The 14,525-nt window shown below is 43.2% G+C and overlaps 1 protein-coding gene across 1 annotated transcript; it reads right to left on the bottom strand.

Moving 5' to 3' along the window:
- Positions 1-616: 616 nt before the first annotated feature.
- On the bottom strand, positions 617-14,156 carry DAGLB (diacylglycerol lipase beta). The gene is made up of 15 exons (XM_064461726.1): positions 13,985-14,156; positions 13,197-13,348; positions 11,049-11,223; positions 10,131-10,392; positions 8,887-9,012; positions 7,752-7,879; positions 6,604-6,730; positions 6,161-6,244; positions 5,639-5,716; positions 5,154-5,234; positions 4,931-5,058; positions 4,398-4,466; positions 4,227-4,299; positions 3,397-3,650; positions 617-1,861 (listed from the first exon to the last, which is right to left on the bottom strand). The coding sequence occupies exons 1-15, from the start codon at positions 14,077-14,079 to the stop codon at positions 1,669-1,671; spliced, it is 2,025 nt and encodes a 674-aa protein (XP_064317796.1). The 5' UTR covers positions 14,080-14,156; the 3' UTR covers positions 617-1,668.
- Positions 14,157-14,525: the final 369 nt, after the last annotated feature.

A 14,525-nucleotide genomic window follows, 5' to 3' on the forward strand; every position in this document is an offset into this window, starting at 1 on the left:
AGGTGTTCTCATTCCTGCACCACTATGAGTAAGGGTGGGTCTGTGCTGTGAGCTCGCTGGGCTCCTCGGGGGCGTCTGTGCTGACCACAGGCTCTTTCAGTGGTGCCCTGAGGGTGAGAACCAGGATGCAATATGGTACTTGGCAACATGTCTTCAGAGGCCTTGCGCTATCACTGGAGTTGTTCCTACCTCCTGCTGCTACTTACGTAGTGCATCAAATATGCTGACAACTGGGGGGGGAATCCCACTTTGCACTCTATTGATGCAAGCGGAAGCACTTTTCCTCTAAAACTGTTACTTACTGCAACAGTTTGTAAAATGAGGGCTCTGGTGCAGTATGGTTTGTACTTTGGTGCCTCATATTTTGGCTGTTTAGCGTTGGAGCTGTGCTGTATGGGTGCTGGCTGCAGGGCTGCCCGCCCCTCTCCCTGGGGCTGGTTGTACCCCGTGGGAGGCTGCACCCCAAGAGCGGCACTGCTGCTGCCTGCCTCTGGCAGGACGCACACGTGAGGCCTTGGCTGTCAGTGCTGACTTACCTTGCTGCGTGGCCGGTAGCTGTTGCTACAGCGGTAAGCTATAACTTTTGTCATACTCAGCACCTCTGAACAGAGTAAGATGTTTTTAGAGTGCATTTTATTTTGTCGCCATATTATCACAGGCAAAACACCCACACAGTTATTCTCAACCACATATTACTTACTTTTAGGTTTGTTTTTTTTTTAATAAAGGCTGCTGAGCCTTAAAAAAAAAACAACAAACAAAACCCAAAAAAACCATCAAAAGTTAAAATAGGTGCACACTAGAACCAAGGACGCCACTTTTTTTTAAAATCAGTAAAACTGGTTATACATTTCTGGCAGCTCACAGTAGACAGAGTGTGTGACTACACTGCTGCCAGGGCACAAATAGCTTTTTTTGCTGGTTCGTGGGTTTGGTTTTTTGCCTTTTTTTCCTAACTAAGTAGTTTTAGTTTAAAATCAATAAAAGTAGTCATGTGGATCAACAAATATAAAAGACAGGTAGATTAAAGAATATTGCACGTGTACATCCAAGCAGCATTCACCACCCCCACCCCACCCGCCCAGTCACTACCACAGTCTGTAAGAAAAATAGTGCAATCAATCGGTGCGGCTTGCTGGCACCTTTGCTCACGTGCCCACCTCCGGCGGCGGGGCAGCCCTCGGCCGCAGCACTGCTCGCAGCGCTCCTTGCAAAGGCCAGTCACAGGGCGCCAAGACAATGCCATGACCCGATGCTGAACCAGAGCAGGATTTTGACTTGTTTCCCTGTCTGACAGGGCTCTGCTCCACAGTGCAGGCCAAGCCATCCTCACGCACGTGCGCACTTTGGTCAAGGATGCAGGTGATGCCTCAGCTCTTGGCTCCCAGGCGCCAGTGTGCACAGGCTTAGCTAGGCTGGTCTGTTTTGTAAAAGCTCACCCTTCAGAATAAATGCAGACTCTCTGCTTTAACCAGCAAAATGTCACTTGAGGTTGCCATAGAGGCAAGGGCATTAGGACCCTTGTTTATTTTATCCAATGTGAGAAAAGAACTGAAATCCACTTTGGTATGAAAGTGGAATGTGTCCTGCCCACTTGAAACCTGCAATTAAAAAAAAAAAAAAACACACCACCCCCCCCGCCCCGCACACCTCTTCTGTGAGCTACGGTTATACTACATTGGTGTTACATTCTCGTGTTTGACAAGGAAGGCAAGACCCATGTTCCTGAGACAAACTGTTCAGAGATTTGAGCACAACATCTGGCATGTGGTCCGTTATCATCTTGGGACTTATTAAAATGCTGCTGAAGACTGTTTCGCTTGACCACCTTGCTGTGTATTTGATATCTGAAGAGCACAACCTAAAAAAAAAACAAAACAAACCAAAAACCAACAGAAAAAAAAACAACCAACCACACCACAAATACAAGGGCTCAGGCTGTCGGGATGGGTGCTCGCTACCAGGCCTGGAACAGCCAACCTGTGGCTGCCTGACCTTGCTCAGGGAGGAACTGGAATCTTCTCCCAGCAGGAAGGTGGGCTCCCAGAGAGCTCCAGTTCTGACCTTCAGGAAACAGCTGGGAATGCTGCCATTCAACAGCCCTGAAGGCAGAACTACAGCACATTCGATCGCACCTTAACAGAGAAAGCAGCTATCGAATAATCCTGCTCAAGGAAACACAGAATGCAGCCTGAGCAAAGGGGGATGAGGGGTTCAGCACTGCACATTCACACAGTTAATGTCAAATTTAGGGAATAAGTCACAGTGGTGGCAGTAGGGGATTACAGACTAACTCGATTTAATGCTGCACATAGGATGTATTTAGGATTTTATTTTACGGAACGGTACATGATGGGAGTTTTTGTGTGCTAGTCCAATTAAGAAAAAAAACACGACTAAGTGCTGTGCTGTGGAGTAAATGAAGGAAAAGAAATTAACCCAATAAAGTAGAATAGCAACCATCGAGAAAACCTGCCATGTCACAGGTCTTAATGTATCTAACCTGTAAAACTAGTATTAAAATCGTTAAACATTAAAGATGTAAAGCTTAAATAAAATACTAATCTAATGAATGGGAGGAAAAAAGTGGATTTCTTCTCTAGCCCTTTTCTTCCCTCTCCGTAAGGTTTTTTTTTTCCCCTTCTGTAAGATGGTCTTGTGCAAGTTACAGACACTTTTATTTCTATTTCAGAATGAAACAAGGGAGGCTATCAAGTAGTCTAGCCTGTGGGCTGTTTCAGGGTGTTTTGTCTAAAAAAGCCAACATCAACAAAACACAAACAAAAAAACCCTAAACACAACACTGCCCCACCATCACCCCACCCCTTCCCCCCTTCCAGCAGTTTCAGCTTTTCTGTTGTCTTTGTCTCACCTTCCTGCATCCACCAAAAAGCAGCCAAGGACAGAACAAGAGGCTGCAGGGACACACTGGGTACTGGGGCAACTGGGCCTCTCCAGTCTGGCTGGGCCGGTATTATGGGCAGTATTTGGCCTCTGCCTCATCACCAATATTCACCTACTCAAGAAGCAGGTGTTTTGTTACCACTGCAGCACTACCAGGAGAGAGGACTGCAAGATTTGCAGCCTCAGGTCAGAACTGCAGCGTGCCGAAGCTGAACTTTGCCATCTTACTGTTTAAAATCACCACCTGAGCACACGCAATACATGTGCAGAAAAAGGCACGCAGGCTTAAAGAGAAACAGTTTCCAGGGCTTTAAGTGAAACAGAAAGCAGGAGGGAGGCGCAGAGTAAGAACTGAAAAGCTGGCTAATGCGGAATAACCAAAGATGGGTATTGGAGGTGCAGATGAGGAGCAGAGCTGGAACCATGTACTCGAAAGTGAGAAACGGCTTTAGGTTTTAGGAAAACAAGAGTGGTGTTCATTATTCTGCTTACCTCCTAGAGCTGGATTCTTCTACAATATGGATAATCTTTCCAGGAAGATACAGACGAGGATACTGAGGTGGTGAATTTAAGTGTGACTCATCCTCAAGGGCATTGTATGAAGGTGACCGATGAACCATTAAACTCTCCTCAGCCAGAAGTGGCTGGGTGAGGGCATCTTGGTTTCTGCCATCCAGCTCTGTTGGGAAGTTATCTGGATCTCCTCCAAATACTTCGTACCAACACCCACGCAGCAAAATCTGGTACTGAATTCAGAAAGAAAAACAGACAAATTGAGGTTTGGCATCCTCTTCAGGTAACTTACTCTACTTGTGTGCTTGCATGCACATCATCCGAAACTACAATTAAATGATTAAAAATGACTGTATGCACACCAGTACTCCTGAGAGTACAGCAGGTTTAACTTTAGATGTTCAGAAATGGCAGTTTTGAATCTTTAAGCCACTCCTCTACACCTCCAGTGTCATCTCTACCTGACACCACACTGTTCCAGCACTTTCAAAACTGTGTCTTTTCGTTTTCATTTTTAGTAGTTTTCTTTATCAGCAAAAGCAGCAAACAGATCATTTCAGGTCTTGGATGTTGTGCACGGATAGCTTCCAGGTCTTGCTGAATCTCAATTTCCAACAAGACAGCTTGACACGATAAGAGACTAACACAAGCATCGCTGAAATAAAAACAAAACACACTTTTTCCAAAACACAAATGTAACTCTCACCATTGAGATCAAAACACACACACCAACTGTCATGTGATTAAAGCTGGGGCTTACCCCAGCTAACAATTCCACTGACTTTTAACCAGTGGCTGCATTTAGTTACCTTGGGTCTGCTGCAGTTTGCCACAATTCTCACTATTCTCCTCTTTAAATCCTCCATGTTGGGCATGCTTAACCTGTTTAAACACACATAGGACAAAGTAAAGCAAAGCCTCCTGTTCTCTGCCACCTAACATATCCCTGACAGAACAATTTAAAAATATTTCCATCTCACCTTGCAACAAGGTCCTTTCCAACAATGACTGAAACAATGAAGTGCTTAGTGTATTCTGCAAGTGATTTGCTTAAGGGAAAAAAATAAAAAGACACCCCTTAGATACACACTTCAGTTTTATGATCATTATCATTCCATAAAAATACAAATATGCGGCAACAGCAGCAGCACTTGCAGTCAGCTCTTCAGCAGGCTTTCAGACCTACTTGCTACAGATGACAGAGTAATTTCAATGCTGATTATAACGGACCGTGTAGATATTGAACAGGCCAAGCCAGACTAGTCAGGTAAGCATTTTATTTCAAACTCTAATTATACTATCTGTTAGAACTCACTAGATATATTTAATTCTTTAATATGCCCCCAAGAAGTCGACTGTAACCCGAGATGGAGCAAATCTAATTCTAGTGGAGAATGTACAAACAAACTCTTAACACAGCCAAGCCCTGAGTTATCATCTAATGTATTTGTCAACTACCTTGAAATTTTTACATCTTAGACACAGAACTGAATAACAGAAGTCTAATATTTACCTTAAAAGTCCTCCTGGAGGAGAAAAGGCATAACATCTTAATGTTGGAAAAGAGTTCCTGAGCATAATCGCCAATATAGAAGCTGTTCCACCACCCAGACTGTGACCAACTATCACAAGTTTATATTCCTATAGACAGAAAGAGAAGACTGAAACATAGACAGACACAGAAAAAGCTGTGTGTAATTTTTCTGGCAAACCAAATTATTTGGAAGGTAACTTACTGGAGCAATTGTGAAAGCCTGGTTTAAAATTCCATCATTTATCAGCTTTCGATAGATGTAATTTGCAGCTTGAGTAATTCCCTACAAGACAGCATTTCAAGTTAAGACGAGAAGGGTGTATCTAACGTGAAGTGTGATGCGTGTATACTTTAAACACAACATCACCACAGAACAACTTCCTTTTTGCAAAGCTGGTCTCCTCTTTTAACATGCTCCTGACAGAGGTCTAGTTATAACCAGGTGGCCTTGTATGCAACAGTTAAGAAGTTTTTGGAACCTTTAACAAGGACAAAGTCTGACAAGAGCATTGCAAATTCTCCCTTGCAGTCCCAGAAGCAGTATTTGATGCAACCACCAAGTCACTGAAATAATTTGTGCAATCCATCCCACAAGGAGAATACTCTTCTGTTTACCTAAAGGATCCCAGGTGTTTACAGTTTTCTTACTGCTGCGATGATTTATAAACAGCCACAGCCTGCACACACCTTATGCACAAAGCCATTCTCTAGAACATCCTCCAGGGTCAAGTCTTCACAATCCGCTGACAGATCAGTGAGAATGTCCTGTAAACAAGACAGCTTTTGTCAGACCTCTCTGCAGGGCTTCATGGGTCATGCTCTGCTACTCAACATTGTCACAGGGACATCAACAAGCTGACTTCCAAGTGGGTAAGCAACAAAACTCCCCCCCCCATCAACCGCCGCCCCAGCAAATGAATAGAGCAATCACAATTCCAACTTCAGCAACTATTTCCAAGCTGCGAACACACACATTAGGAATGCACCTCCACTCACAGTGAGAGGGAATTACCACTGCCCACCCTCCACGCTCTCTTCCAGTGGCACTGGGAATGTTACCCATCCAAGGATAGGGGGGTGTACAACTTAAGCCCGGAAGACTCATACCTGTGAGTATTTTTACATGTGCCAGCATAACACAATTTCCTCTAGAGACCAGGAGTTCACCCATTTCTATAAAGCTAATTATTTATATCAGATGGATGATACCTCAAAAGACAAGGTTCCTCTCACTGCAACCACAATAGCTTCTTTTTTGTGATCCAAAGCAACAAAAAATGGAATCTCATAGATCTGGAGGGGAAAAATGTAATCAGTAAAGGCAGCGACTTTTTGTAAGAGTAAACATTTGTTCTCACCTTCTGAAAGGTCTCTTATTGAGCTCTCTATTGTATTATGGGAAGAAGCTGAACTATTTTCTTATCAAGTTATTTTAAGTGCCTTTTCTGCAACACTGAGACATATTTACGTCAATGGTTTTGTGGCTGTTCCTTTAGATTAGAAAAAAAATCAGAACTGAATGTTTTGGGGCCTGTTTTCACTTGGCTTTGCACCTTGCACGTTATAAATGCTGAAGGCAAAGTAGAAACTTCACCCCTTGCATTCACTGAATTAATCACTTTTTTTGCCAAATGCCTGTCCAGATTGTTTACCTTGTTATGAAAACTGATATGAATGAAGTCTCTGTACTGCAGTCCTGTTATTTTTAGTATGGATCCAAAGTGAAAGTTATGACGATCACTGCCAGTTATATCAGAATCTGTTGGTCTATTTCCGCAACTAACAAACACAGAAGAGAAAAATTTTCATGTTCAAAGTTTTTAGGTTTCCTTTCAAGGAATCAAACTCAGTCACATTTGCAGAAGGATTTCTGCCAGGAATCAAGTGCTTTTTTTTTTTTTTTTTAAATAATTTTCTTTCCCCCTTAGTACCAGTACTCTGATACAAGATGTTACCTCTGCCCACAATCCTGGTTCTGCCTGAGCAGCATGCCATACATTTTCAGTTCACGGACTGGCAAATACACTGTTGCCACAGGACTATCAGCAGAGCAAACAATGCAATAAGAAAATAATTCTTAAGACTACAGGCCAACGACAGAAAATACAAACAAGCAAAAAGGAAATTCAAAAGAAATTCTGTATGGCAGACTTATCTCATGTTTTATCCATTGTATTATGCAATTTTTCTTTCCTAAGTCATTTATATTTCAGTAGGTTAAATAGTTTCACATTACTAATTAAGAAAGTAATGGTTACAGTCACAAACATCAGCGGTCACTTAAATATACAGTAATCCTACACAGCATTATGCGTGCTTCAATGCAGATGGTAAACATTTTTTTTCTGAGTAAAGTGGGCAAAGAGAATAAAATGGAGGCTGGAGGGACAGGTAACTTTTGCTAATTCCTTTAAGGCAGAGTAAACTGTTGATATATTTTTAGTTGTATACATACATGTGTGCCCACAGGTAGCTCTAAAAAGCGTCATTTTAAAACATGTTTGGTTTAATTCCAATTCTTCCTTAGCCATTTTGCTAAATGAATTTTTTTTATCTAAATCACAAACTTTCCTTAAGAAACAAAAGCTATTCCGCTTCTGAGGATGGAAAGATGGTGGAATTTTGTTTCCACTTTGATGTTTGAATTTGTGAAAGATAACTCCACCAGTCAAGCTCATGTACTCCCACGAGTGATATAATTAAATGCAACAAAAATGCTGCTATTGAAACTATTTTATTTCTGCTAACGCTAGTTAAATAAAAGGAAGATATGCGTTTTTAAGCTCTTGATCGAACCTACCAGTCACCATTGAGCTTACAAAGCGCAGTACATGGGTTGGTGTATATGTAGTAGGGCCAGCCATAAGCAGCTGCGGCAAACAGCATGTAGTGAGCAGCATTCCCCAGTTCGATATCCAAATCATCTGTCTGAAAGGTCACAGGGAAAGAAATGGAAGGAGAGTGAGGAAGAAAGGTATGTTAGGCAGCCCCAGAATAAAACCTGAACACAGACTAGTAAAAATCAAGGCATGATGAAATATGCAGTATCCAAAAAGTAAAACCTCAAGGTCTAAGAGGAATCAAAAATAGCCACCATATTCTAGAAAAAAGTCTGTGTTTATTTATACAGCTACACAGCTCAAGAATCTTGAAAAGCTCTCATTAAATTAGTTTCTTCTAATACTTATACACTGATAAGCTCAATACTCAAAACAACATTCACTTCAAGTAGGTTGCTTAAGGATATTGAAGGAATGGCTAAAGACTCTGTAGATCTCTCTGGTAAGGACTTCTAAAGCATGACCCCATCACATTGACTGGATTCAAAAGGAACTTGATAGAAATGTATTGGTTGAAGTACAATTATATACTTTATAAAACACACACCAAAAGAAGGCAAAATAATTTACAAAGGCATTTTACCACAGAAGACTAGCAAAAAATCAATTAACAAACTGTAACCCATCATCTGCAAGCATTTAGAAGATGCTATTTTTGCTTCTTACCTTGTCTGGATATTTGCAGCAGACATAATTTAAAGTGACCGCAATACTAAAAGACTAGCTTTTCAGTTCTATGAAGTTCTATTTAGTCCTAAACATTAATTTTCTCTCTGTTCCGTTCCTCTCCCAGCTCTTCAACAATGATCAAATGTCCTAAATAGTTCCTTTTTGCACTTAATTCTCCAGTCACACAGAATTTCTACTTATGCAAAAGCAGACAAATGTTTTGACTGCAAACTCATCAAGATGTTTTCACTGCATTTATTAATAATTTAAATTGTAGGTTTTTATAGTAATATTTGATTTTGTTTAAAACAAACAACCGAACAAAAAAAAACCCACCACAAAACCCTTGCACGAAGAACTGCATTTCAATCTGATCTGGTACCACCTAGAGTAACTGCACCAGAGGCTGCAACAACCCTATCTTACCACAAGAGATGACGGAGAATGACACAGGACTTCTTCAGGCTCTTTTGGGCAGCTTTCCATTTTATCTTGCTCTTGATGAAGCAGAATCAAACCAGCTGCTATGTCACTTGGCACCAGATCAGTGTCCTGCACAAAAAAATGAAAGAGCACTTAAAACCATCCCACACCTCAACATGGCAAAACTATCTCATAAGAAATGCACAAGGAATTATATTTTTTTAGTTTATATAAATACATTTCACTCAGAGGCAACATGTACTGGAGAAACAGGTCACAGCAGCATCTAACCTTCCACCCCTTTTGTACACATTGAGTGTTTTATTCAATAAGACTGATGAAATTAATTAAGAAATTGTCATCACTTAATGAAATACCTGACAAAGATCCACTCAGCCACACAGCAAATTATGATTCAGAAATTACCGGTGACTGTTCTATACCACTATGGGAAAAGCTCTGTGTGAAAAGTCCTCTGTACCGAAAACAACCAAGAAGACTTTTACACAGGAGAAGGCTGAAGGGTTTTTATTCAACTATCTGGGGCAGCCATCTGTCCATATGACTTGCACCCTTTACCCTACAAACCACTGAGTAGGCTGTAGCTATAAATCAGCATGGCCAAGTACTTAATAAACAAGAACTTGAAATCATGAACGGATTTCAAAGTCAACATTGAACTATGACTGCCCAAGCAGTAGGTGACATAAATTTGAGCTAAATAAATAAGCATTCTGCAAACTCCAATTTGGCAGATGCCCTCTGTTTCCAAAAAGCAATGTCCTGCATGTGCCCACTGTTGTCTAGTACATGCTCAGAAGTGGCTCACAATGGGAAGACTGCCTTAACGCACTGTGGGCTCATTTTTTTAATAGTCAGAAAGTAGTCCCAATTCTTTGCTACGGGTATGACTCCTTACTCATCATCAGTAGGAAAAATGCCTTGATCTTCACATATTGAGGAAAAGAAACTCACCCTTGTTCTCCTGCCTACTCACCTAAGAAGAAAGAATACTGTTTTCTCACAGCCTGTCACACTTGTGAAGGGAGAGAAACCTTTCTTAAAGGGAGGCAAAAATCAGTGTTGTATACCTTGTATAAGAATCACCTTTAACTTTGAAATTGGCATATTCAAAACCCGATTTCAAGGCACGGGGAAGCAGGGACCTCCAGCTGACCAAAGGTACAGGCGTGTCTGCAAATTCAGAGTTAGTCAAAATAGAACATAAAAAAAGCTTTCCATCTTACTGAAAAGTAGGTGCGGAAAAGCTCTGCGATACTTGTAAAAGCCACTCGATGGTCATCATCTTGCACAATACAACAACACAGTAACCTGATTCTTTTCTCCCAGACTCTGGTGGCAGTGTTCTTCACATTATATAGCAACTGCCCTGACTGACTGCTTTCCAGGTTCCGATTTATGCTATCGGTGAGGTAAAATGTCTTTTTTCCCCCGAGTGGATCAAAGACGATTACAACTCCAATGATGGTGAAGATGATGATAATCCAGCTGCAAAACAGAAGGAAGTGGGATAAAAAGACCGTGAAACTAGATACTTATGACAAGTATGCAAGAAAACACAACTATAGATCTTGACAGACAGAAAACAAAAGTTAGGTATGAAATACTGTATGAACCCCACCTGTTACTGTCTTAAGGGTACATGCTTTGTTATTGGGCTTTCAATCCACTAGGCACAAGAACAAGGCTGTCAGCTCATTTCACATAGTGCATCAAATTCAAAATCACAGCCCTGTGCTTTGGAAATAGCAACCCAGAGGTGTGAAGGTTCCATTTTTCACTGCCAGTTAAGTGATCTAGTTACTATTCTCTTCACATTTATCCAGTTTTTGACATTCCCATCTATCTCTCTTACCCCTTATGATCTTCACCTCCTGTCCTTCATTCTAGCACGTGCTCTCTCAAGGCAAGTAGTTCAAGCTTGTTTAGGGAAGGATACTAACTCATCCTAGCTGTCTAGATTTACAAATTCTTCTCCTTTCACAATGAAAACCCTTCTATGAGAAACCACAATAATTTATAAGAAATATCAAAGCCTCCAACTGCTGGAAAAGCCTTCAATAAACACATACAAAAACCACATAAGCAGTATTTTCCATTTCATGTACACTACCAAGCTTAGATTTGGGGGGAGGCACCTTTACCTTGCAATAACTGTCCCCATGACGACATTTATCACAGTCTTCTCGCAGTGCACACTGCTGTCTGACACCCATATGGCTCCTATGACAGCCCAGATGAATTCAGGCAAATAGAGTAGTAGGCGAGTATAAAGTAGCTTGGGAAGTGATTTTCTTGGGCCTGGATTAGAAATTGTTCCTGAAATCACAGGGAGAATTTAAAACAAGAACTGTTTATGAATGCATCTTAAGTACATAAAATCCTACCCACACACACAAACTTCCTGAGCTTTTCAGAAAGTACAAAACTTAACTGAAACTACAAAGTATTTTCATACTAATGGAAAGCTATCACTGAAACTGAGAAAAGAAAAACAATGGGTTTATAGCCACGATTCCTAGAATCTACTCTATTAATACCCAAAATCAATCCAGTCAGAGACATTTCTGTGTTGAATTTGAAGCTGTAGTGCTGTGCCCAGCAGCGTAAACCAAAGTGGCATCCTGGAGCACTGGCTCACCTCCAGTTCCTTGACTTTTGCTGCCTGCTTTTACTGTTATTCTGTTTAGCTTTTAGTTGGCTGAATACTTCATTTTTAGATACTACCTTGCTGGGCTACAATGAAGCTCTGTATACTGAGTCACTAAATAATACATTAATTCACATTTTTATTTAGAACAAAAGTAGGACCATTACCAGGACAAATACTTCTCTGACTATTTTCTATATTCTTAGCTTACTAATAACCTCTTCTTTTCAGCATTCTTAGGCAATAAAAAAGGGAGTAATTTTTGGCCAGCTCAGCTCCTTATACTAGTTTGTTGATCGCAGGGTAATGAGGTGGTGGGGTGTGCGTGCTCAAGTGTAGGCAGGGTAATTTGTAAAGTCTTAAACACTGCAGGACAAAAACAACTTTGGAAACTATTTTCCAATGGTAAAGCTGTGGTTCACACCCAGTGACAGAGCTGTTTAAAAAGCCCTTGATCCAGTGGTTGCTTATTCCCATTCCCAGGCTGTAGCCTGTACTGCAGCAGCACAGTTGCTTACACAGACACAATGAGACAGAACTGTTGCTCCTGAAAACAGCTCCTTTCTTTCCCCAGAACCAAACCCAGCGTATAAGCTCTCCAGTCAGGCTCACCACTGGCATCACTAACACTCACGTCAGTACAGTGCAAGGGGTGGTGCAAGAACCATCGCTCCCAAACCCACACATTACAGCCACAGTCCATGACATCCCACCATTAATTTTCTTGGAAATTCAGCCTCAGAATTTTTCCATTTCTTGGTTATAATGGCCTTGTAGCTGTACTTTTATACCGAACAAGGCTCTTTTCTCTCTGCTATTTATAGTTACATCTCTCACCTCCTCAACTTCAATATAAATATCAATAGCGTAACTTGGCTAATCTTCCCTTCCCTCCTCTGGAAACTGTAGGAGAATCAGTGGTTAGATTCAAGGCCAGGATCATCATCCACATCTCTGCTCTGGCATACTTTCTCTTCATGCATTCTTTATGCTTCTTTCCACTTAAATACTCGTTTATTTACAGTGTGCTGAGAGAATCAATACATTAGAAATTGTGGGGGTCTCATCTATTACTCCAGAGACCACACACATATTTCAAATTAACCTTCCCAGCATTACTTTGATAATGAGGTGCCTCACCAGGGCAAAAAAGCTTTCCTAGCATTTTTTTAACCCCAAACGAAGCATTTCCACAAATGACTACAAGTTGGATTTGGATCCTTACTTTTGTTTAACCATTAACTTCAAGCCGTTAAGTCCTGTTCTATTTAAGAGTATTTATGGCGCTGGTTTTACTACAACATATGGATTATGTTTCTATGTGGTTGAGCGGTGTTCCATTCCGGGTCATCTATTCATGGTGAACGTAGAGGAAGTTTTCAAGATGCTCTGATGGCAGCAAACACAGCGCCATTAGCTCTGATGGCAACAAACACAGCCATCCCTGTCCATTTATTATTTTAGATTCCTGGCTAACAGAGATCATATTATTAAAGCAAATATATTAATGCTGACAGACAGTTTCTCAAGTTTGACTACCATTAAAACACTTCAACTTTTTTGCTTTTTAATGTCAACTCCAGGTTAAAAAGAAAAATACTACAATCTTACCAGATAAATACAGAATACAATTATTATTTACCTTGCATACTGATGTATACAAGAGCAGATAACGCACATATTATAGAAGCCAGGAGAATGAGGAGGACAAGCAAGTAGCTGTGCAGTAGACCTCCCCCAGGACAGTTAAACCGCCCCTTATGAACTGTGTAAAGCGCAAGAATTCCAATCCACCTACAGGAAAACAAGATAACAGAAGTTATAGTTGCAAAGGAAATGTGCAGACTGCAAAGTGAGCACCTGATAAACAGTCTTCATCTGAATGAAATCACTCCACACAGATTAATGGAAAGGGAGTCGTTACATAAGGCACCGATCAGAATGAAGTGACGACGCGAACACTCGGCAGCGGTGCCAACCCGCCGCCCGCAGACCGCGCAGCAGCGTCCCTACGGCGCTGCGCGTTTCCACAGGTCCCGAAGAGCCTCGGCTGATCCGAACAAAGGAACCATCGTATCAACTCTCGAAGTAACAAGAGTTACCACACCGGCGCCGGTCCGCGGCCGACTGCAGGCACGCGGTGCCGGCTCCGCGCGCGCACGAGGCAGCGCAGCAGTGACACCGCGCCGTGCCGCCACACCAGTCAAGGCGGTCTGCCACAGACGCGGGGACGGGCCGCCTCCGGCGGAGTGGCCGACGCTGCGGCCGGCGCCCAGGGCGGAGCGCCGGGCCGGCCCGGAAGAGCCCGGCGGCCGCAGGCGGCCCGTCAGTCCCACCCGCCGGCGGGGGAAGCCGCGCCGGGAGCGGCGCCCGAGGCCCGGCCGCCGCGTCCCCGCGGGCGCGTGGAAACGGCCCCGCGCGCCGCCTTACCACAGCAGCCTGATGAACAGTTCAAAAGCCCCCGGGAGGACGAAGTCGTCGCTGCCGATGGCCCAGCGCCTGCCGAACAGTACCAGCCCCGGCATCCTGCCGCTCCGTCCCGGGCGCCCGAGGCCCTCCCCCGCCGCTCCGCTTCCCGCTGCCCCCCCACTCCCTCAGGCCACACCGCCCATCGGGGGCAGACCCGACGTCACGTGAAGGCGACATCATGACGCGGCACGCGGCACCACCCCCACCCCACCGATTGGGCCAAGGCGCGCACGCGCCCTGGCGAGCGCCGGCCTTCCCACCGCCCCGCGCGCAGGCGGCTAAGTGGGCGGGGTTTTACCCACTGGGAGGGAAGCCCGCCCTGCCCTGCGCATGCGCGACTGCCGGGGCGGGATACAGCCTTTAATGTGCCGGGGGTAGGGGTGCGAGAGCAAAGGAACAAACTCGCCCCGGTTACCCCCAAGGATGGCATCCCGGGCACCAGAAACCGGCAAAAATGCTTAACCTTTGCGTCAAAGGGGAAGTCGGAACGCTGACGCGTCTC

This window comes from Phalacrocorax carbo, chromosome 10 (assembly GCF_963921805.1).
Source record: "Phalacrocorax carbo chromosome 10, bPhaCar2.1, whole genome shotgun sequence".
NCBI classification, from domain to species: Eukaryota; Metazoa; Chordata; class Aves; order Suliformes; family Phalacrocoracidae; genus Phalacrocorax; species Phalacrocorax carbo.

What these genes read in the sequence shown, in the direction of transcription:
- DAGLB (XM_064461726.1), bottom strand. Translation starts at nt 14,079, where the DNA reads ATGCCGGGGCTGGTACTGTTCGGCAGGCGCTGGGCCATCGGCAGCGAC. An exon ending in CTGTTCATCAGGCTGCTGTG is followed by an intron (nt 13,349 to 13,984) that starts GTAAGGCGGCGC and finishes GTTTTCCTGTAG; the next exon opens with GTGGATTGGAATTCTTGCGC. An exon ending in AGGCTTTCACAATTGCTCCA is followed by an intron (nt 5,059 to 5,153) that starts GTAAGTTACCTT and finishes TTCTGTCTATAG; the next exon opens with GAATATAAACTTGTGATAGT.